Source organism: Lytechinus variegatus, chromosome 3 (genome assembly GCF_018143015.1).
Source record: "Lytechinus variegatus isolate NC3 chromosome 3, Lvar_3.0, whole genome shotgun sequence".
In the NCBI taxonomy this organism is placed as follows: Eukaryota; Metazoa; Echinodermata; class Echinoidea; order Temnopleuroida; family Toxopneustidae; genus Lytechinus; species Lytechinus variegatus.
The window spans coordinates 34,291,402-34,317,473 of NC_054742.1; the positions used below are offsets into that span (position 1 = coordinate 34,291,402).

Consider the following 26,072-nt stretch of genomic DNA (forward strand, 5'->3'; position numbering starts at 1 on the left):
GTACTAGCTGAATGTCAGGTTCTAGAGTACCCTCTACCATTTTCATTCGCCATTTTTGATAAGCAGTGAAAACAATTCATTAATGGATACATGTATAAGTGTGATACAGATAATATCAGAATTTGTGAAATATAAAAAGAATGTACATGTATAATGCATTGCATGCCATTTATTCTATAATTTATTCTCATACAATGCATTTTATATATAAATTAGGTAGTGACCCATTTTGGTTGATCCATTTAACTGTTTTAAGGACTAACGTAATTGCTCGAATAGTAAGGTGACATCATTTAAAGCCAAGCTCACTGCAGGCCTATTCATCGCCATAACAATTAAGTTCATTAATAAATCAACACTATGCAAAGCCCATGATATTGGCTGCGAAATATTTATCAAGTCAATTTTTCATGATCAAGAAAGAACCGGAAATTGTGAGCTGAAGAAGTTGGTGTCAAATATCAAAGACTGCCTGGGGACTGAAGGGTTGGATAGGCTAATTTTCATTGTGCATTCAGCTTCAGTAAATTTCACTCATACCTGGATTGAGTTTTATTCGGGGGCTGCACTTTTCTCAAAATAATATTTTAATATTTTAATATTTTTGGTCTTGTTATCTGAATAAGAAATGTGTGTGTCAGACTTCACTTCGCTGTAATTTCAAATGTCATATGAGTCTGTCCTTTGTCTTTCATTTGCTGTTACACTCTAGCAATAAAAGACATATCTTTTAATCGGTTATTTTGCATCATGAAGGAAATTTATGATGCCATCAGATAGAGGGGTTTTCTTTTCAATGAGGATCATCCTTTGTTACATTTTTCTTCTCTATCTTTCTTCTATAAGTATTTGTACTTTTATCTCCTCTTCTCCCTTCTCCGTATTCCTGTTCTTTCAAGTTTCAATATGTTTCTTGAACTTTCTTCAGCCAATCTCTCACTCCTTGTACTTATTCTCCACTGACTCTTTTTCTTCTCTTTCTCTATCTTCATTGTTCTTCATCCTCTTTGCTACTTTCATATTTTTTTTGTGTTCTTTTGCACCCACAATAACACACTCGTTTCTCTCTCTACCTCTGTGTACCTTACACCTTTCCACCTGACTGCTTTGAAATATATCTCATCAACTCTTCTTTGCAAAGGTAAATGGAATGATGAGTAGTCCAAATGAGATGAAGTGCATATATTTGTGTTTGTGTTTCAACCAAGTGTTCTACTTGTCAATCCATACCAAGTTCCCTCTTCATATTTGCATCTCCTACTCCCATTTCCCCCCTTCTTTCCGACCTCCATCGATGTGTTCCTCTCAATCCCTTGGGATATTCCAACCATGTCACATCCCCGTCTCATCACTCCAAGAATTGTTTAATCAAATTAAAAGGATTCCATATTTGTGTGATTGTTAGATTATTACCGATATCGATGGGAGCAGTGTTATTTCTTATTGTTGTTCTTTTGCACTGATGGAATATCTACCATTCGGGATCAGTAGTGCATTGGATTGGATGCGATCGGTTCAGATTCCATGAATTTCATTACTTGAATTGATGACCTATTTCTTGAATGTAGCATGATAGGGTTTCATTTGATATAGTGCTTGTCAGAGAAAGAAAGATATGAATTTGTTTCTATATTTGCTGTTGAACTTGTCTGATCAGCAGTCAGTCAGTATAATATTACAAAAGATAGATATTTAGTGAAGGTCCATGTATAGATGCCAGTAGCACTTTCCCCAAGCCAAGTTTATTTGTAGTATCATGCTCCAGTGAGGATTTTGCAGTACAGTCCATTCTCTGTAATCTCGAGACCACATGCATATTTATATCTCTTATATGGCATTTGTCCAACATATATTTGCTGATTTGTTTTCTTAACTTTATTTGTGCATGACTTGTTAAATATATTCTTAATTATTGGCATAAATGTACCTTATCACAAGACACTGAAGTCATAATCTTGGGTTTAGTGACATTATTATGTTGTGCCTTTATTAAAGACAAAAATGTTTAAGGTGAATTACCCCTTACCACTCATTGTGTAAGCTTTATCTCTAAGGGATTTGGAGAAAAAAAAATTGTGTATATAATTCAATTAGTAGGTGTTAAATACTGGTAAATAATGAAATTATATTAAGGAGTGTTGTAAGCCTTTCTTGTAGACAGTTTATATATGAATAATTAATTTGTTGGGGGGTTGCACAAATCTGAATTTATAAAATTATTTTTTACTACATGTTGATGGCAGTATTATCTCCTACACGTAGAGCCATCATTAAATTTTATTGCAAAGAGTGACATTTTCTCTTTTGTATACCATCAGGTGAAGCAGAAAAGGGCCAGACCACACCCAGATCACCACCACCTCAGACATCATCTAGTGCAGGTCCTCATGGAAGGTCAAGAAGTGAGGGCGCTCTTCAAATGAGTCAGCCCCTCCCACCCATCAAAGTCCCATCTAATAATAATGAGGAAGATGATAACAGGACTGGCAAAGACACTGGTGAATCTAGTGAGTCATTCATTCCTTAATTTTCTAAATCTTTTTTTTTATTATTATTTTGTGTTTATTGGCATTATTCAGTTACGTTTTTAATGTTTGTAAGATGATGAAATGGATCCAAATTATGGAGTCAAGCAATAAGTTTCTTGATAAAGAACAGTACAACAGCAGGATAAATTGATCTAAGAGATGAAGGGCTCCTGTTACTGAGGTATTTTCTCTAATCACATGATATAATGGAATGTATAGACTTCAGAGATATACAGGATCCCTAAACATTGTCAAACTAACACTACTGATATATTCCTCTAATCACATCTTACACCCATTGGACACACAACATTTCTTTTATCCCCACTACATTATGAATGTTTGGCCAGCGGGGAAACAGCCAGTAACTGGGGAATGTAATATTAATTTTACATGTATTAAAGTCATAGTATCGGTTTACCGTGTTTGCTGGTTATGGTTATTTGGGTTATGTGTGAATGATATGGGCAGCATGCACCCATCTTAATTGGAAGCACATGGACTTTGATTAGGTTTGCAACACTGTGAACAATGCACTTAAGTGTAGATAGGCAATGACTGCTTAATATTAGTTCAAGGTCTACATATAATTAAAATATTGTAAAGATAGAGAGAGAGAGATGATGTATATGAGAGTGGGTAAGAGAGAGGGAGAGAGAGAAAAGGAAAATACAAGAAAGGAAAAGAGTCCAAAAGAGAGGGAGGGTGAGAAAAATAGGAGAAGGGTGGGAAGTATGTTTAGAGTAAAATATTCATCAAGAATTAGACTTGAAAGTACCTGCCTGATAAAATGTGCAAACTGATTTGTAAGAGTGAATGAAGAGAGATGCCATTTAATGACATGACCTAAATATACATGGCAAATATGAAAGGCTGAGATGTATTTGCTAATGACAACTTATATAGTATTATAAATTTCTAATGGTGTAATCAGATTTTTTAAAATAAGTTTGATATCTACTTCTTTGATTATTTCCTTTTACTCTAAAAAAATTTGTTTGGTTAGATTAGATTCCCTATGATGACAATATATGTTCATGGAGCATGTATGATTGAGTATGATATTGACAATCATAAGGACATTTTTAGTTATTCACATTATACTTTTTTTCCTTTGAGAAAGTGTCGCATAAGACAATATTTGCATTTTTTATTATAAAAAGCATGTTTACATGATTAAGTCTTTTTTTAATATTTAGATTACTGCATATTTTAGAATTATTCTTAAAAATATTGATGGTTGATAACTAGTTGTTTTCTAATATTGACAAGAAGTGCTAATTGTATTGAAGTAGCATTTTATTAATTACTTTTGAATGTAATAGTACTGTACACCGCAGTCTTAAAAGCCTATCTATTATTGATGTCCTACTATTTGAATGACACATTGCGTCATGTTCGGCATTGAAATGAGTCAGTTATTTGGCTTTTAAGGCAAATTATAGTAAGTTAATGCTATGTTCCATTAGTGCATTATCAAAGAATTAATTTTGAGCAACAAAGTTGAAAGTGGAGAGAAATTATTTGTGATGAGAGAGATGAAAGCAGCATTAATTGGGGTAGAAAATGTATCTTAATGCATAACTATTAGTCATTGTAAGTCATACATAGTCATGGGTGTTTGATAAGATCCTGTAATGATCAATTTTAGATGAAAGTGAGAAAGACGAACAATACAAGGAATAGAAAGGCATCCCGAGATCCATGTATTTTACATGAGCTTTAGTGTTCAAAGCTGAATTTAAATCAAGGGATCTACCTAATCTTCACACATTTAAATGACTTTCAAGAATACATTAGAAAGAATATCCACCAAGTGTTCCAAGAAAATTTCAATATTATTTCAACTTGGAGAAATAGATCAAATGGATTGTACATTGCATCTTATTTCAATAAATCTTTTCTCACTTGTCACAGAAAAAAGGAAGTTTAGATAATCATCGAGGTTGATTTCAAATTCACCGACGTGAGCATTTGTGACTATTTTCATCACATTCACTGGAGAGTAACAAAGAGTTAATCGTTATTTGACAGTAGCCCAAAGAAAAATCAATTTGCCAAAAGCAGACAATACCACAAACAATTTTGAAATATGATCATTGGCATACTATTCAGGTCACCTTGTCTTTCTTTCATAGAATTTAAATACCACATGAAAGCAAATGCAACATCTTCAATTGAAAGTGTTAGTGCTCATCGTAATGAAAAATGGGAAATGTCATTTGAGAAAAGTTTGTCATGGGCTAACTGTGAACTGGCTTATTGTAATGATGAAATGAATAAATCAGCAAGGTTAATAATTGATCAATTTCCTTCTGCAAAGTGATCAAAACACTTTTACTTGATTGCTATAAGCATACTGGCCAGACAGTACAAATTCAAGGACACGCTTTGTAATGCTATGGAAAGATTATCTGTTAAAAAGCATGCATATATAATGCAACCCTTTGATCTTTACCCTTATTGTTGACTGAATTCGATATCTATTTTTTCTTCATTAATTTAATTTTCAGTGAAAAAAAATATATATCCATATCTTATTAATTCATATATTTTTGTATAGCTTGTGCTTGCTATATTAAACTATCCAATTAAAAATTTATGTACTACATAATTCAAAAGAACTTTTAGTCAGCCTGTCATTTCCAGCTGATTTCTTTATCTGTTTCATTTGACCATTATTTCTAATTGGTTCGATTATATGTACGTATCTATTGGACTACCTACCAAGTTAGATGTATTTCAAAAAGAAATCAATGAAAATGTTATCGTACTACAGAATGTATAGAGTGAACATGTACTGTATTTTTTTCTTTTACAATTTTTTTTACTTACTTCCATTTGCAAATGGGGCAGTAGATCTCTCTTCAAGAATGCCTTTTCTTTATCTATCTACATATAAATAACATTGGTTCACTCCTACTCACCCCTCCCCTCACGCTATCTTTTATCCACCTTTCCCCTCCCCTTCTTCCCTCCCATCTTCAATTTCACATCATTAATATTGATCTTTGTTGTTTTATTAAATCCCTATGCTAATCCCTAGTCAGAAATCTGCATATATCTGTAGTAGATGTTAACATGTTATTTTCATTAAAGTAACTATGCAGTGATGCATGATTAAATGTTTTGGCTCTTGTAAATATTGTGTGGTCATGTACACAGTTGTTGTTTTATCACATTAAATCCTCACATTACTTTTTCTTTAGATATAATGCAATGCTTACTTGAACATACATGTAGCTCAAGACTGTTGAAAGTCTGTACTATGTGTAGTTATTGAATTACTCCCATGGATCGACCCTGTTAGATTTGGTACTCCTAAATGAATCTTAAACTTTTTCTTTACTCACCTTTTGAATGAAAGGGCAGATAAATCTAATGTGCAAGTGTGCGCACTTTACCATTGAGTGCATTTAGTGCTGAAGCTCCCCCCCCCCTTATGGTCGCTTGTATAGCAAGTTTATCAGGCATTATATTGAAATTCCACACGCCTTCTTGACTCTCATCTAAACCATATTCATCAGAATTGTCTCAAGAGGTAGACAGATTAGATTTAGATGAAACCAACTTCAAATCTCTCATGGCCAGTGCAGCATTTCTCTATCCTTTACCCTCCTGTATATCTCACTGTCTTGTTTGTCTCTTTTCCATTTCTTTGTCTCTTTTGCTGCCACTCTACTTTTCTGCACTCTCTACTCTAACCCTAACCATTACTTTGTAATGTTGCTTTATCAGGCATTTCATTATTACCCCTTTGATTCCATGTCCTATTTTCTTCCTGACTCTCTCTCTCTCTTTGTCTTTCTTGTCCCCCCTGCCCCCTCTCTCTCTCGCTTCCTTTAATTCTTTTATGATTTCGTTATTCATTCATTTTTTTATTATTTGAATATTATCCATTCAATAATGCTTCATAACCCCTTTAATATTCTCTTTCACATCTCTTTCCTTCTCTTTCTCTTTAATATAAGTATGTTTTTCTTCATATCTTTGTCATAGCTTGCTCTCTTTTTCTTTCAATTTTTACATACATGTACAATTCCCAGCAATCGATCCATATCTTCCATAATCCTACCCTCCCCATTTACCTATATTCCTAATGATAAAACTGAATTTGATAGACATTTATCTTATTCAATTCAATGCATGAGATTCTTTCATTGAAATTTAATACTCATTGATGGAAGATTCAATATATGTGAAATTATTGACCAATATTCATTCTAAATTCATTCTAAATTTCTATGTAATGTATGTGGGAGTAAAGAACTAGTTAAGAAATAAACATGAATAAACATGCATTTTACTCTAGGATTTATGGGAAGTTAAAGAGAGAATGCTGGTCCATGTACCTATAATGTACGCAACTTGTCCTTTGATTGATTCCACTACTTCTTGGATTTTGATGCCACCTTGCAAAAAAAAAAATTCAAGAGGTCATAATCATCAGCTGAGAGACAAATCAATAAAGAGTCATCGTAATACAGATGGAGTAACACCCTTCTTGCATTGACATTTGTACAATATTAGGTTTTGATGACAGAAGTTTACCATGGCTACAGTACAATATTGTCTATTCTGCTGCCACGTCATATGAAAGACTTGGTTTCCAAGTATACAGTCCCATCTACTTTTTATTTCCATTGCTTTTACATTTCTTTATTGCTTCCCGATTATTTCCCCCATTCATTCATGCCCATGATCTCCCTCTACCTCCTCTTCTCTCTCTCTCCCTCTTTCCCTCTCCCTCCATCTATCTTCCTCTCTCTTTCTTTCCCTCTGTTGTGTATAATGTTATTATCTTTTCTTCACTAGAGGGTTTTGTTTGTTTTGTTTTAGGGTCTTGCTGAAGTACATCCTTTTCACTCTGGCTAAAGCTTGCTTCCAGATTATTAACGCTACCTTTGTTTTGTAAATTTGGCTGTTAGATTTTGTGTTTGTAATGTAGCTTGGGCATCATCTGTGCTTATTTACAGCATATACAGTACAGTACTGTAGCTCATAAAATAACATTGGTTTCTTTTGCATTTGTGCCAAAAACAAGGACGGTGAATAAGATTCTTAATTTTTCATTCGATATAGCTCTTAATGTCTCATATTCCATTTCCAAACTACAAACCTACCACCCTTTTTCTTCTCCTTCCCCTTTTCTCTATCTACATGTACATGTATCTGGCTTTTTTCTTCCCCTCCTTGTTTTTCCCCCCTGCCTTTTCCCTTCCTCCTACTCTCTCTCCCTCTCCCTCCCTCGTATGTTGGCCTGCTCCATTGAGGCGTCGGTGTATTCAGTATTCCGTGTGTCATTCTGGTCTTGTCCTCCTTTCCTCATTTTGATCCATTTATGCACCTTATATCACCATCATCATTTGAAATGGACCCTGGCATCTATACTTGTCAAATTTCCTCTTTCTTTATCTCTCTACAATTTACATGTTCCTCTTCTTCTCTTCCCCTCTGTCCCTTCTCTCTTCCCATCTTTCTCTCATGGTCATATTGCTTCAGTCTATTAGATTAAGACAGTTTGCTGGTCGTTGAGATGGATGAATAGCGGGAAAACGGAAAGGATTGTGACAGCATGGCTTATTACATCCACCCACCAGTTCATAGCCACATCTTTATCAAATCAAAATCAGTTTGGCGTGATAGGATAAAAGTCTGATTCCTCTGCACTTGGACTCCTTTTGTGCTTAAAATAGGTGCGCCAAGTTTGCCTCCAGTTCAGCATCTGCATAATGTAACCAGACATCGGGATGTTCAGAGAAAATGATGTCACTAAAATGCTGTTACCTTTATTTGAGGCTTAATGGGCTTATACGAATTGACGAATTGATTGGCCTGCTTTGAAATACCGCTACAATCTTATTAAGTCATTTTGAAATATATCTTTACTACCTTCACTCTTTCTCCTTCCATTACTGTATGCTAAAGCCTGCCATGCTTTACCAATTTCCACATTATCTTTTTTAGTACAGCATCTTGTCAACTGCAATTGTCTTTGATATCATTGAGGTTTGTAAATTTGAATCAATAGTAAGAAAAAATGGTTGTTTGTTAAACTTGTTGTGAAATATACTATTGAAGGAGAGACAGGAACCTTGATGATATTATTTATCGCTCAATGCATTTTTATCTCCCAATGAAATGCTATTAAAATTCTTGTTACCCTTTATTGCAATTTTATAATTTATTGATGTTTTCTCCTTGATGGGAAATTCCCTTTTTCTCTTTTGTGATGCAATTATGCTTTGACCTTCCTAAAAATCATTGCATGATTTATTTTTTATCAACTTTGTTCTATAATATGCGAAAAGTTTGAGACAGTGAAATGAGAAAATACAATTTTTTGTATTGTTTCTATTGAAAAAATGCAGTGCATTGACCTGGATGTATGACGAAGACTAGTAGATAGATCTTGAAAATAAAACAGACATGCCATTTGGATATGATCCCCTTCCACAAGCGATCTCATTCATATCCATGCAGTTGAGATATTTTTATGAAACAAATATGACAATTAAATCCTTTATTTAAGATTAAAAGTAGAGCTGTCATAAAGGGGGCATGGAAATGGAGTCTGAGAAATACCTTGCGGTAAGACAGCTACAAAAAGATGAAATGATCAATGAGTAATGGAAAGAAATGAACAAAGCTCAAGGAGAGTAGAATCCTGTCTACCCTTGCGTGTGTCTTGGTCCCTTCAAGGTTCTTCATCTAGTAAATATTCAGAAAGAAATGTCTCAACTTGGTATGGATGTGTTCCATCGGGTTATCATTACATGATAACAATATTCAAAAGTATGTCCTGAGGGGCTAAACAAGACAAGAACATTAATGGGATATACGATTACCAACCAACAAAAAGAAAACAAGGGGCTATCAGTAGGGAATGATTTAGCCCCGCCATACTTGAAATTCGTTGGGCATGGATAGTATAGTGTTTCAAGAGCCACCAGTATTGATTACTGTGACACATATTCATGTGACCAACGTCCAAGGAATGAACAAAGATGTGGTCATTGGGTGTTTGACGTCAGTTTGTGTTCCTTGAATTAGAGTGTCCACACTGCTGAGTGAAATGTTGGATGAACCTTTTTCGAAACATTTTGTGTCTGTTGGCAGGAACAAGGTTTGTAGACTTTTGCATTTTTCAGTGGAGGAAGCAGATCTAAGCTCTGCATTTGTGAAACACCACAGGAGCTCAGTTTAATATTGGACTAAGCATTTTGTCTCAATGTGATACCAGATATTTGCCCTTGTTCATGATATGTGATTTTGTAGAGTATATTTCACTTTGTGTAGAGATGAATTATCAATTATATGTTATATTTAATTTAGATATTATCTGAAGTCTATTACCTACATGATTTTAAAGGTAGCATTTAAAAATTTTTTCTTATATTTGTTCCTGCTGAAGGGCAGTGTAAATCTGTTGTTTTTACTGTACCATTTTCAATACACCAACCGGCTACCAGGTGCAAGGAGTGTCCTGGGACCTTAGATCGGATTAAAGGGAAAGGCGCTGGAGGGGGAAAGGACAGGATCAACGGATCACTTACAAGAGAAGCCAAGACACAAATATAACGCTGGTTATTTTCTTAATTGTTGGGTGAAAATTTTATTCAGAAATTGTTAAATTACATTGTAAATATGTCTCTTTCTATATGTTAACATCATTCAAGAGGAAACAAAACTTTTTTGCAACTTGTGAACTAATGCTAACAAATACATAAAAAACATCATTTCTTATTTCAGAGAAAAGCAAATTGATATTTCCATTCTAAAATTCCTGCTTAGTATTTATTAGTGGACAACTTGAACAAAGTACCTGTGTTTGTATGTAAATCAATTTTGGTTAAGTATTATTGACAGGAATCAATTTGCAGTTTGAAAATAAATCAATATGCTTTTAGCTGTAATTGTTTTTTTCATTAGAGTGTATTGTCTTCTGAGCTGCCAAGTTTAAAGTCATCCACCTTTTTTCTTTCTCTACTAGCATATGTTATGTAAAAGTAGTATCACTAGCGTACCTACGGGGGGGGGGCAGTCTGGGACGTATGCAAGGGAAGTATCCCTGCCCCCCCCCCCCCCGACGAGCTCGAAAACCTTTTTTTTGCCCCCCCCCCCCTTCCCTGTGGAAAATCCTAGGTACACCACTGGGTAGTATGTCATGAAACAGCATCCAATATGTTGTGAATGTCATGATGATCAATTAAATCAAAGTGGAGATCATCATGAAATATAATTTCTAATTAGTTATAATCTGGTTATTACAAATAACAGTTTGTATGTTGTTTGAAGCAATTTACCAGTGCTCTTGAATGAATCTGAATAACATCTTTCAGGCAACTTTCCCATAGAACCTATTTAGTTATTTAAACTTTGAGGCCCATATTCTGAAGTCAGGTTTAACTAAGACCATGGTCTAACTCTGTGCTAAAATTATAGGAAGCCAAAAGTGTCAAAATTTTTATTAAGTTGTATGTTTTTTATGTTTACTGTGCTCTTTCCTGATTCATCGATGGTGAAGACAATCATCTACTTATTCTTCCTGGCCAATTATGAATGATTTGAGAGCCAAATCAGCTGAAGTATGAATCTCTACTGTTAGTGATTTATGTAACAATTGGCTATCCGTACTTTAAGCCTGAGTTTAAGTTAAACCCAACTTCAGAATATGGGCCTATATGTTGAAAAAACAAACATTTTTAATCATTGGTTACATTAAATATGGCTGGTGCAACCCCCCCCCCCCCCATAATCAATTGTAACATTTCTGGGCCCTGATTACAGTCTTGTGTTATATATTCTCTCATTTCATATCTACTATAGATATTGACTTCTGTAGGGTGTGTCACAAAGTGTTTAATTCTCTCTGGTAAATTTTATCAGCCAATCAGATGCAATTAAAGTAGCTTATTAGTTGTACATTTGAATTCAAACCACTAGTGTACATCATGGAATGCCCGCGACAGATGACTTTTGGTCTACTTTATTGCCAAGGGCTTGTGCATTTATTTTAGACATATCTGTTTGTTAGATATGTTATTATTTCACAGAAAATGTAGATCAACTGCTAATGCTAAGAAGTGCTATGGAAAGGGCAAGACTATATATATATCAAATCACATTATACAGGGAGACATTATTTTGTTCTCCTGGGCTTGTTGTGGTCTAGTTTGTGGTACTGAGTATATTTCATGGTGTTCCATATCCTTGCATCTGTTCTTTGAATTTCCATCACTTCTACATGTAAACCTTTGGGAAAGAGCCAGCATGATCTATGTCAAGGGCCTGTATGATTCTTAGAATTGAGTTCTGACCAGGTTTAAGCTCATCAGCTGTTTTTCCCCACTCACAGGAAAGAGAAAAATGCATTCATCATCACATGTTTTAAGCGTCGACAGGAGGGTAGCCTCCTGGGGCATGATGGGTACAATATGTGACACTTTTTATTGAATTTATCAATATTGACTGCCTAGTTTGGATTAGTGATCAGTAGGTACATGTACATTAATATATTGCCACAAATATGCAATATCTCATACATTTTCAAAAGCAAAATTATGCCTTTTTAGCTACGGTGGCTTAAATAGCTTCAGATTGAGCCCTTTGGCTAATATGTCCCTGATTTCCTCTCCCAAATTGCAAAATATGGATCATATTCTTATGATCTTACAGAAAAAGGGATACCTCCTTGTTATCCCTTAAAAAAAATGTTTTATCAAAAGTTTAAATATGTAAAGCATAATGCTATAATTCTTTGACTGACCTCCTGGGTATCCCATTTTTCAATACATGTAGTTAATAAAGAGTAGGATGAAGTGAAGTTCATATCCACCATCATATAAATTGATGAATTCACCTAACAATTCTACATCAAAAGGTGTTTTCCTATTCCGAGTGTGTCAAGAATGACTCAAGTTTGTCTGTTGTCAACATCCCATGGACATGGCCCACGTTATTTGTCTTGTATTATACATTCATGCATTCAATTATGATAGTAGCCCAGGCATGAAGAGTCTGGTATCCCATATCCTGTAATTGATATCTATGTTAAAGAGCAGCATTGAATGCATCCTTGCATAATAATTGCATGTACATAGTACTGTCGTTGATTCAACCCATTGGTGGTTTCAAGAATTATGCAGTTCTTTTGATGTGTATTGTCAGATTTTCTCCAGTTTTTAGTTTTACTTTGAATAGTGTTTTCCATGTAGCATCTTAGACTTAAATTTCAGAACATAATGGTGGCTCCCTTGCTATTAACAACATTACAGGGATAAAAAAAAGATATGTAATTACCTGAATTTTGTTTTGAAACTTTGCTTGAAAAAGGGAACTTTAAAAAATGACTTATATGCCTAATAAGACTTTTAAATCATAGGATTTTCAAAGTGTAGCAATTATCAGGCATTTCTACCAGAAGTGAAGTACAAATATAAAGATATCCCCTCAGTCTAAATGTAGAGTAAAAATTAGCCTGATTTTCATCATTGTCGGTTGAAACTACAACAGCACAGGGAACACTCCCTTGCCTCAAAACATTAGCTTCGTTCAGGTATCATTTCCCAAACATAGTACAGTATCACAAGTTTACCACGCAAAAATCAATAAACACTTTTCTCTTCTTCTTCGTAACTGGCCTTTTTCCCTCTCCTCCCTCGTCGATTCTGGCCGATTCTGACACAGATTAACTCACTCCTCCTGTTGGGGGAGAAACTGGGGTAGTCTTGGTACCTAAAATTGGAGCAGTAGATGCTGGATCATTACCATGGAAACCCGAGCCTCCTGGTGGTGGTGAAATGCAACACGGTCGTTGAGAATCATCAAGATGGCTATTGTCAATGGATAGGAAAGGTTGCTTTTTTTTTTTTTACATATGATTGTCCTGGTCTTCCCTTGTGGAGAATCAAAGCACTGTAGGTAAATAGAGAAGTAGGAGTGAATTTGGATTTTCTTAACTCCCCAGAGGAGGTTTACTCAACCATCAGAGGGGAATGGAAGGGAAATTTCCCCTTCATCTTAATGTCCTTAAGTAATCATTCGCGTGTATGCTTTTCATGGTGTGAATGAGAATAGCAGGGCAAAAGTATGAACCAAATTGAAAAGATACAGAATATGGAGCTTAAAATCTTTTTAATAAGTGCACATTAAAGCTGATAAATCAATTCAATTTCTTCTACTCCATCTACCTACCCCAACCCCTTCTCTCTCCATCTTTCTCTCTTCTCATCTTTCTCTCTTCACTTTCATTCTTCACGCCCTTTCTTTATGCCCATAATTTATCACCTGACTATATTTCTTCTTTTTATATAGCCTTTATTTACTTTTTTAAAACTCCAATCCTTTTTTTTTTCCTGTAGTTTTGACATAAGTATTTTTTTTACAGTTGATACATAAGTGATGAAAGTGTCTTTGTTTGCTTCTTCTTGTATCTATGTGTGACTGTATAAGATTTCCTTCTTGCACCTCTTTGCAGTCGCCTGCCCTCGATGCAAAATGGGCAGCATTGTAGAGTAATGAAATAATATCAACCAGGGCCCATAACACAAAGGTTAGCGATTGATCGTAAGCTTGATATTCACGATTGATTGTACATTGTAGTCAATGGTATCAATCCTACAATTTTTTTCTACGATTATTGCTAAGCTTTGTGTTACGGGCCCCTGGAATGCCTTCAGAAGCTGGACTTGGGGGTATGAAAGGACAATTTTAATAATCAACAAGCTGATGTGGTACAGAGCAAAAGAGATTGCCAGAGGGGGTAGCACTAGAACTGGCAATTTGAACATTTTCTTGTTGATAAACAGTATATTACAGGTATATTTGTAAATTGTTAAATGAATTATCCTCATTTTTTTAGGAGTCGTTTCAAACCAGCAGGTTAATTAGCCTCATATTCTGTTCCATGTCCCCTCTCATTCTCTCTCACTGCCTTTTTTCTCTTTTATTCCTTCGTTTATGTATATATCTCGTTCTTTTTCTTTCACTTTCTCTCTTTATCAGTCTTCCTATCTTTCCTTCTCTCTTCAGTCTTAGCTTCCTCACAAGTTCAGGTTTTGTTTCATCTCTTTCCATCTGCCAATCTGTCCATCATTGAATGTCTTACTAAACTTTGAGCTTTTGTGTGAATATCTTCAGAAAAAAGAGGACATTCCTTTACATTTCACCTTTCCCACTCTTTTTTCTCTCTTTCTTTATTATTATTTTTCCTTATCTTCTCTCATATTTATATTCATTTTGTTCTTAAACAATGAATGAGAAGCAACATGAACTATTATGGTAGAGTTGTGCCTTGCATTCAATATGTGATTCCTCTTTCATTGTAATTGATGGAATTATATTGCAAGATCTCCATTTTCTGAACTTCCCATCTATGCACTGAAGTTCTTTATTGAACTGGATATGCAATACATAATTATGTAAACTTTATTGTGACACCTCTCTTAAGTTCTGAATATATTCTTTTACTTACCCAGTTGTGACTCATTAAGTTAAGGTGTCAAAGTTTCAATAATGAACAATAAAAGAACAAAAGCAATTGATTGAGTTATTACATATTATAATTGGAATCCTATGTGAATTTCAACATTATAGGGTTAAAATAGGTGAACTCGTGTGGGCTTTTATAGAGGTGTTATTTCAGCATACTTCTCTTCCTTTTCTGTCTGTGTTTAGATGTATTATTATTTTTCAATATATCATCATTTGTAATACTAACTAATATAAAAACTATATTGACTACCTGAACTAAAAAGATTAAATTTATTTAATAATCTATGATGACTTTCTGAATTTAAGCAGTTTTCTTTATAATTACTCTATTAGAAGTTCAGGAAACAAAATGTGAAGCCACTCATTAATATTGATTGTCATTTTACCTCAGTGAATCATTTTTCATGCTGAGGCAGGAATTTGGAGTGCAAGGTGTGTATGAGAGGCCGATCACTGCCTCTGACATTCATCACAGTAAAGATGGTCTTGCCTCTCCAAAACCTATAAGAGTTTTCAATTATGCGCAACACCTCCCTCCCAACGGATCATCTCCCAGGCTGCATCAGTCGATCATCGCCAATATTTGTCGAGGGTAACATGACGTCCTTTTTCAAACAGGTCATGCCGGGGATTTTTCCAGTAAGGCTCATTTTGTTAATAGCGGCATAGTACATAGGCATCCAGTGGGAGGATAAGAAAGGAAGAATATATTCCTTGTACAGTGCGGTTCATAAGGGTTGATATCTGGCAAAATGAAGAGGTACTTGTGATAAGAGGCATCGCTTACCCTCTTACTTTACAAAGCCCTCATACCTGGTAGCCAAGCTAAATGCTTCATGTGACCTCCTCTAAGGATTGGTCATCATTGTGACGGTGAAGAAGCCGCAGGTGCTCAGAGAATCCCGCAGTCGCAATCTAGCGGGGGTATGAACTTACATTGAGATTAACTTTCCCCCATCTTTCCCCATTTACATTACAAACCTGTCTGTCTCTGTAATTATGATCACAGACTATGAAAGTACAGGAAATCTGAATAATATGAAAACAAGAAATGTTACTATTTCTTAACAATTGAGCACAGGAGCCTTTAAGAAACCAAAGACAATTTTATATGAAATTAAGTTTTCATTAATTATTTGCATTTAGTTACACTCCAGGAAATCTACTCTGGTGGATGTTTCATAAAGCTGTTTGTAAGTTAAGAGCGACTTAAGAACAACTGGTGATCCTATCTAGTGGCAAATGGTATATTCATTGGCGATGGTTTAGCGCATAAGAAAGGTTCACCAGTCATTCTTAAGGTTGTTCTTAACCTACGAACAGCTTTATGAAAAAGCCCCCAGATCTGATTTCAACAAACATGAAAAAAAAATAGTTGTGGTATTTCTTATTCTATCTACTAGCAGGGAGGGAATTTTTGCATGTTTAATGTGTCCCAGTTTAAATGTATCTTGTCAAATGAAAATATTATGTATGCATAAGTGATGGATATAACATCTCTGTTTTATGCACCCATCATAATTTGCAATAATTCTTTGAGGGAGCATGAATGATTTAAAACTTTTTTTAAGATAAAATGAGATTTGTGAACTCGGAGCAAGAACTCTATAATTTGTGTTCACACTAACTCAAAGATTAAATTTAATCTAATTCTCCTCTCAATTTCATTAACCAATTCCACATTCTTCTTTTCATTAAAAATATTTTTTATTGTTATTATTATTCAATTATTATTTTAGTTTTAAAAATTAGTTTCTTACAATTCATTATAAAATGCAATTCACTTTTATATCTGGCTTGAATTTTTATGATAATAGAATATTTCCAATTTTTAATAAGCTTCCGGACAGAGTAAGTTTGGTTTAGTAATAGCATGTAGATGTGATCGCATGTATAGACGATTTCTGTGGTGTAAGTTTAAAAGGCATCTGTGTACAGACAGATGATCTGGAACCATTCTTTGTGAAAATGGGTCATTTTGTTTAGGAACATGCTTCTCTGCAATTCACTGGGCATATCACTTCTCTCCTCTCTCATGAAGTGTCGATGGATCGAGGCTTGTTGAATGCCCAAGCACACTCACGATTCTGGGGCCCAATTACAGCGATTACTGAATGTCTTTTTTCCCCCGTTCTTTTTTTCTTCTTGACTACACTATGCTTCTCTCTGTCACGCCCGAGTCTAATTTTTACCAGCATTTGCAGTTTGGGAGATATTGATCATCTAGTGTGTGGGATAGAATGACATTTGAATAGAGGTGCTATTAAAAAAGTTTAGCAGGTACTGTGTGAAAGAGCTGTTGTGTAGGTGCCTGCTGGTTCTGCCAGGTAGGCTTGAAGCCAAGATTATGAAATGTTTTGTGACTTGTGACAATGGAAGATGCGTGGGATTGGTTTGAGATACTTCTCTGATGAATAGTTAATCATCATATATTTTTTATGTATACCACAGAATGTTTTAAAAGAGATAGAGAAAATATTCTGCAAATGGATTTCTACAAAATATTTGTGTCTAAGATGAATATTCTTAATGGGAATTTTAAAGGGCAATCTTTATTACCTACCTTTCAGAAGTTGTCAAAGATTTCATTTGAAAGTATAATGCATACATTCTTATGCATTATGTACTTGTATACTTTTTTAAATATTTTGATATTGTTGTTTGCACAGTATTTTCTAACTCTGTTCTCTTTTGTTTTACTTACAATACCACTATCTGTTTATCTATGAAAATGTTAAAAATAGATATAACACAATCCTTATGATATATCACATTTACCACAACCTTCTTAGGTGCTGTAAATGATTGTCCTACAACTTGATTTTCACATATTACTCATGCATTTATTTCACTCTACATGAGAGGATTTGTGAATTCTATATTTGTTTTTTCACAACTAGATAATTGAATTGTAAATTAGAATTTTAAATCGTTGTCGCTTCACAAAAAACCTCAACATTGTGTAGTAAATGTTCATAGCACAAAATCCTTTTCTATATTATTCATACACATTCATATGTCCTTTTTAGTTATTAATAAATTTGGATTACCTAGATACTTGATATATCTCCTTTCTAATTTTTGTTTTCAGAAAAATATCAAGAAAACAGCAAATTGAACCAACATCTTGTTCTTTTACAATTTTTAGATGGCCTCTTACATTCTACGATAAAGACAATAAATGGGTATTCCAGTATATTTTAATCTATTTGTTTTTTTGTGTGTGTGTTTGCCCCTACCTCTTTCCAGATTCCCAGTCAAGACTCCATCCATCTCCACCTCATACACCACCTGGCTCTTCACTCAGACACTCTCCTGCCATCATTGATGATGACGATGATCCACGCCAATCCCAGAATGCATCTCCCGGTCACATAACCAAGGTTTCAATGCGATCAGCATCCAGGTCATCAGAACACAACCTCAAAATGTGATTTAACTTCACTATGATGTCATCAGGCAATTCCAAAGTGTAATGTTTCCTCTTTGTGATGGCGTTAAGTAGTACTCTGCAATGTGTTGTTGCTGATATAAGAGATCCTCTAATCTCTGGGTCATAACTGCAAGGTCTTCAATGCAAGCAGGTCATCAGAAAATTGCATGTACCTCAATATTAGGATGTTTCCCCATGATGATGTCAACAAGAAAAACAATACCAGACTGAAACCTCAAGTGTAGAATGCAATTTCCGTGAATTCCAGAGGGCATCTTCCAGTTACCTATTTACCAAGGTTTCAGTGCAATTATCATCTGTGTCAGGAAGCATTTCATATGAACTATGCTTCTCAGCCAATCAAATTCAAAGTTATCAGATATGACAACTTGTTGCTGGATAGAAAATGTTCATGAAATGCTCCTTGGTAAGAGCCTCAAAGTGTGTTATGCCTTCATGATGATATCATCAAGGAGAATAGTCCCAGGTTTATCATTGAGGCGATGGACATTTTTTTAATCAGTCAATCTGGTGTGCTTAGAGAATGGGAGAATAGGCTTGATTGTCTATTTTAGGCAAAATATTCAATTTCTATGCATACTGATCAAACCAACTGAAGGTTAATCCAAACAATCTGAATTTTCCAGAGGTTTTAAAGTGCATTCAAAAGATTTATTTATTATTTATTTGGTTGAAATACCTTATCATGTTATCCTTTATGGAGAAGCATTCATGAAATTACAGAACAACAGAAGGACATAAAGTTTAAGAAATAAGATCAAAAGTTTTCAGTGTTCAAAATTGTATAAATACAATAAATAAATAAATACAAATTGTCTCAATTTTTATTGTATGAAAACATACTAGCCTTGTATTGAAAAAGTACAACAACCTTTGTACTTTAAAAGGAAGCAATGTATGGGCTAGCTTGCCTTATGAAACATTCAGTTGTTGATAGATATTGATTGATATCCACTGATATAGCAATGGATCAAACAAGGGAAACTAGAGTACAGTTATTTGACTCTTCCTAGAACCTAGAAATTATTAACTTGATAAAGGATTCCTTGTGTCTAACGATCGTGTTGATATTTAGGATATATCATGGAGTCAAAAAGAAAAAAAAACTTCACACCTCAAAAAATCCCAAATTTAAGGGGGTGTCATGGACACATATTCTTTATATATTGTCTGAAAGAGTATCTTCTTCCAAATGATTGGATACCATATTTATGTGGTATGTGTGAAGACTTGGATATTCAGATGGTATTTTTACTGTGATGTAAAGTTTAATGCACACTAAAGTAAGGCTAGCTGCAATGAATGATTCCAGATGCCAGTGATGTCATAATCGTACTGAGTTAGTTAACATATTTGCGATTTCCTTTTCATTGAAATTAACTTGAGAATTGATACTAAAATGAGTTTATTATTTATATTTAGCAAGTTTGATTCAGTGGGAGAGGTTAAATAGTGATCAATTCATATTATCAATGTGTATTTAACTGTTTAAAAATGAATTCTCTCATTTCAATACACAGAACCACACTTATCAGTTACATGTGCAATTACATGTAATTCTCAGAAGTCAATGAAAATGTTAAGCTAATCCACTTATGACAGTTTTATTTACTGCAATTGTTATTCTACCTTCATCATGTTCCGATAGATCTAGTAAAATAAAGTACATGTACAGTATACTGTATATTGTTCAAAGATTGTGTATTTATTTTATGTGAACCATTGTGTCTTTCATAACAGAATACTAGTACAATGTATGTATGCAAAATGTATTAAAAAAGTTTGCCATGTTATGATTCCATCCAAATTTATATCTCAAAACATCTTGCATACCATATGCATTTTCATGTAAATATGTTGATGATTATTTTTATATATAAAGATTGTAAATATGTATAAATGGATAATATTTTATAGATGTCTAAAAACTTCTTTATGCATTGATTATGCCTTAGATGTTCAAAAAGATTCCTCTAAGCTGATGTGATTATGCCATCAGTGGTAAATTTTATTAAGACCTTGATCTTACCTGGATGTTGAGAATTGTTATTTTGATAATTTCCATTGATTATAAAGTTATAATTAATGGTTAGTTACAGGAGTCATGGGCCCTGAGTCATAAAGTCACAATAGTGTTCACTGCCGTATAATGTTAAGTTCCATGGAATCCTTGATCTTCAATATTCAAGGAATGATGCAATGATGGGTATCTGTCGTTTAACCCATATGAAACATGTTGGTTACGTATCCCATAGACTGCAGCCTGCGTATAAGTGGCCTCACTGTGAAATGTGTTATTATTGGGATATTATGCAACAGTACATGGTAATTTGTTTTTCTTAAAGCTCATTCACATTTCAATTATTCTTGTGTATTGACATATGCATTGAAGTTCAATATTTATGCAGTTCATGTTTTTTGTCGAAATCATGAAAGATTTATTGTGATAATGTGAACAATAATTTGTGATCAATGTATGATATATAAAAGTATTATTTCAAAAGATATATACTACTTTTTAGTGCATTCTTTCTGTGTTCTCATGTAGGCATATACATACCAAGGTGCTTTTACAATAATCAGATCAACATTTAGCTGTGGTCTGTGGCAAGTATCCTACTCATTGTCTTTTCCCTTTCAGTCCTCTTATTCCCAGTTAGGCAAATGAAAGAGGAGTCTTGAAAGTTGCTTTAGAATCCATCGGCCAATTACACAAAAGAGTCTTTGCAAGGACCATCTTTTGTGTCGCCAAGTTTTTATGGCGCGCCGTATGTGACGCTTTTAAAAGAAATCAGCAAACATTTCATTTGTCCGTTGAAGTGAAAGAAAACCATTGCTCACAAATGATATAGTAATTATGTGAGTATATAAAATTCAGCTTTAACACGAGCTAAATGATGTTAGTGGTTTATAACTGATTGTTAATAGGCGCTTCATACAGCATATCATGATAAATGGGCGCCACAACAGACGGTCCTTGCAAAGACCCTTTCATGCAATTGCCCCCTTCATACAACAAAGTGTTAGATTTTACATTTTGTTCATGTACCTGAAGAGAATGTATCATGTTAGATACATTTCCTGTGACTCCATGGATACATGTTACACCCCAAACTGTTAGTCACAAGTTCAAATTCCTCCTCTGTGGCACAAAAAGGCACTGCCATTCTCTATCCATGTTCAAGTGGTAATTGTTGTTTTTGCAGTAGTAGTAGTAATAATAGTGGTAGTAGTAGTGGTGGTGGTGGTAGTGGTGGTGGTAATGATCTGTATTGTAGTTGTGTTGATGTTGGTGACTAATCAATAAACAATAATTTTCAAACCACATAGCAAATTTAGAATACCCTCTCATCCCCCAACATTAACTTATGACCATCCGCATGAAAATGAATTGGTGAAATAAAGCGACAAGGTCGTTCTTCTGAGAGCTAATGGCCATTAATTGAACACTTACTTTGGTAATGACCTCTGCCTGCCAATCATGCATTAATAAAGAAAGACTCGTCATCACTGTCCATCTCTGACTTAACCTTCCCATTATTCATTGTGTTTCGATATGTCATAGGCAAAGAATCGGTAGAAAGTTCCACAATAAATTAGAAAGTACAATTTCTTTTAAATAATTGCAGATTGTTTTGCATGGCGATAAAGCAACCCCCCCCCCATCATTAGCTTACTGATTTGACGTATCTTTATAGTGCAAGTCCATTATATCACATAGAACACATGAACACTCGAGTGAAAGAAAGTTGGCTCCATCTTACACTTCATAATTACATTTGAATGTTATGAATTATGGAATCATAAACAGTATTTGAAAAAACATTTTTGAAGTATTTTTCATGGTGAGAGAAGGCCTCATTCTATTTGGACACCAACAATCATCTCCCCACTAGGTATTAATCCTTCATGCAGACGAGATCGTGCAACGGATCGTTTGCGCCTCGATGAATGGTGATGATTTTAGCGATGTTTGAATAAATTACGGGTCTCCTCTCCTACTATTAGGCCAATCACGCTTATGAATGACCCATCAAGGTCTTGTCAGCAACCATTTACCACCATTGTCGACAGCAACGGCGTCATACGAGCAGCAAAACAGAACATAGAACATACAAATTTACATAACTCATTGACTACAGAGAAAAGTCAAGAAATAAAAGGACATTCGTGATTGATTTTCACATTTTTTCATTTTGCTCCCCCACTATTTATAACTTTGGCCTATGTCATTTTAACCACATTACATGACCCCCCCCCCCCTCCAAATCGAATTAGCTTCGTCTTTGTTTACCACCAACCTAACACGAACGTCTCACATCTAAAGGGATATTTTTGTTACTTGTCAGAGTGCATGGCATTCTTACATAATAGTGATCCGACACAATTATTTGAAAATATTGACTTTCGAGTTAAATGAGGAGTTCTGAATAGAATTTGTCTGAAAAGTTAAGTGTCCTGCGCGTGCGCGATGATGTAAAAGGCTCATTCTTTAATCAAGTTAATGTCTCTTAAAAATAGCAGAAGCTAAACATTCACCGCTTTCGCGACGACGGTGGTAGCGACTGAGGCGGCGTCGTCAACATCAAATCTTAAGTGTAGGGACCTATTCCATGAAACTTGGACAAAAGGTATTCAGGTATGCTGGTAACATGCATTTTTAACTTCAAATGTCATTTGGTGTCAATGAACTTGGATCATGTTGTGGCATCATCAAAAACCTAAACAAGGCTAATGTTTTAGATTTTCAAAACAATTTTTACAGTATAAATTCCTATTCCATAATACTTAGGCTACATAATAATCAAGAATGATTGCAGTGTCAGGTCAAAGGCAAAGATCAAAATATAGATTTCGCTTTTTCGCGAAATTTTGGACATTTAGAGTCGGTCTCACAATTTGGATATAACGGTTTTGAGGTCTAGCATTTACTTGAATATCAATTACCATTTATCAATATTACAGTGTCACGAAGTCAACACCGATGCGATATTGAATTTCAGAATGCAGGCGAGAATACTAGGGGTGTATCATTAGTTCCATCTGATGATCAAAGAAAACATCTGGATGATCGCACAATATTATACACATCCAGTCACGCAACAAATAAGATCAAGTTTACTGAGGAATAAAATATAGGTAAATGAATATAAGGATACGTTGATTTATTGATTAATCAGTGGAATCAGATTAAAGTCCTTATTAATTAGGTGTTTTGTGCTTGACTAGATACGAGGATCTCAAATGAGCTACATGAAATAATGTATAAATGACAGTCAACCTATTAAACTGCTAAACCTAAATATAAAATTTACTGAATTACTTTTGACAATTTCTCCTCTTTCGCTACTGATTAAAGGGGAAGTCCACCCTTACACTAAGTAGAAGAAGCGCAGTAGATTTTGATGTAAGCTTTTTTTAAACAAGTGCACAAAAGCATATAGCATTTCCATTTATTTGAAAGCAGGATAAAAGAGCATTATATATGAAATGCCTTGCTCACGGGCATAGGTGCCGCGGCCGGGGATCGAACTCCGGACTTTCCATGTATAGCCAGGCGCCTTAGACCACTCGGCCACGGCACCTCCACTAAGCTTAATGAAAATCGATTACAGAGTAACATCTCTCTGAACTGAATTGTAATCATTGTGTGTAATTCATTTGGAATTTCTAGTCACGCGCGAAAAAAATAACACAATGTAAAATGTGCATGGTGTACTACACGGGTGTCAATCGGTGTTCGTGGTTGGGGGATTAAATTTTTTTTTAATGTTAGTTTAGGGGGTAAGGGTCAGTGGCATTAAATGCGAGTCTAACATTTTTAGGGGACCAGTGATGACGTAAAGGGAAACATTCATTATCATATTTTTTTTCAAATGCTGCGAATGAGCGAAACGACCGAGCAAAAAAGTTTCAATCTTTAATACAATTTCTCATATTGTGATACATTTTGCCGGGGACATTTTGACGTGATACTTTAAAATACATGTCATATTTCGCATTTTTCTTTTCTTTCTTTTCTCCTTCTTTATTTGTCATTAAACTTTTTGGGGGTTCATGGCCCCCTACGCCAGTGGGGGCGTCGTCCTTGAAACAAACGTTTAAAGTATAATAACTGCTTATTTCAATAATAAGATTGGATGCTTATAAGGAGTATTATCAAGAATGAGAGAGCGAAGCGCGAACTGAAATTTTTGAAAAACTGACTAGAAAATTTAGCATTTTGAGGGTCCTTTCGGTTTTTGTCTCACCTGCGAAGCAAAGTGAGACTATAGGCGCCGCTTTTCCGACGGCGACGGCGACGGCGGCGGCGACGGCGGTGGCGGCGGCGGCGGCGGCGTCAACATCAAATCTTAACCTGAGGTTAAGTTTTTGAAATGACGTCATAACTTAGAAAGTATATGGACCTAGTTAATAAAACTTGGCCATAAGGTTAATCAAGTATTACTGAACATCCTATTAGAGTTTCATGTCACATGACCAAGGTCAAAGGTCATTTGGGGTCAATGAACTTAGACCATGTTGGAGGAATCAACATCGAAATCTTAACCTGAGGTTAAGTTTTTTAAATGTCATCATAATGTAGAAAATATATGGACCTAGTTCATGAAACTTAGACATTAGGTTAATCAAGTATCACTGAACATCCTACATGAGTTTCACGTCACATGACCAAGGTCAAAGGTCATTTAGGGTCAATGAACTTTGGCCGAATTGGGGATATCTGTTGAATTCCCATCATAACTTTGAAAGTTTATGGATCTGATTCATGAAACGTGGACACAATAGTAATCAAGCATCACTGAAAATTTTGTGTAAGTTTCAGGTCTCATGATTAAGGTCAAAGGTCATTTAGGGTCAATGAACTTTTGCCGAATCGGGGGTATCTGTTGAATTACCATCATAACTTTGAAAGTTTATGGATCTGATTCATGAAACTTGTACATAAGAGTAATCAAGTATCACTGAACATCCTGTTTGAGTTTCAGGTCACATGATCAAGGTCAAAGGTCATGTAAGGTCAATGAACTTTGGCCATGTTGGGGTTTTTTGTTGAATAACCATCATATCTCTGTAAGTTTATTGGTCTAGTTCATAAAAAGTGGACATAAGAGTAACCATGTATCACTGAACATCTTATGCGAGTTAGAGTAGTATTCAAAGTCAGCACTGCTGCTATATTGAAACGCGTGATGCAGGTGAGACGGCCAGAGGCATTCCACTTGTCATGGTTATATCTCTTTTATTCACTCTTTTAAACATTTCTCATTTCTTTTGTTTGTTCTCCACTTATTTTACATCATTAAACTGATTAAAGAAAATTAACAAAAATTATGTCATATTTCAGAGGGTGTTAAAATAAACGAGGTACGCCACATGTAATTGGTTACGGGGAGGAGTAACTTTCAAAAAGATAATGTCATGTATAATATTATAAACATGAACATGATATTCGATTTAATTCTAGGGAGTGTTTCATGAAAGAAATTGACGGATGTTTTATCCGAAAGTCCCATTTTATCGGACAGTTTTCAGAGTAACAGTGCTTTATATCCAATCAATATCAAGGAAAATTGTGAGATCTTAAAACTTGT

The 26,072-nt window shown here is 34.8% G+C and overlaps 1 protein-coding gene across 10 annotated transcripts in view; it reads left to right on the forward strand.

The window, feature by feature from the left end:
- The window catches only part of LOC121410846 (interaptin-like), a 113,202-nt gene extending 92,223 nt beyond the window's left edge, over positions 1 to 20,979 (forward strand). For 9 of the 10 annotated variants that reach the window (XM_041603169.1, XM_041603176.1, XM_041603173.1 and 6 more), the window contains 2 exons: positions 2,319 to 2,507; positions 18,273 to 20,979. In XM_041603169.1, coding sequence (XP_041459103.1) covers positions 2,319 to 2,507; positions 18,273 to 18,457 — 374 coding nt within the window. In that variant the 3' untranslated portion in view covers positions 18,458 to 20,979. The remainder of the gene's footprint in view (positions 1 to 2,318; positions 2,508 to 18,272) is intronic. The other variant, XM_041603171.1, reaches the window with a different exon arrangement.
- The last annotated feature ends 5,093 nt before the right edge of the window (positions 20,980 to 26,072 follow it).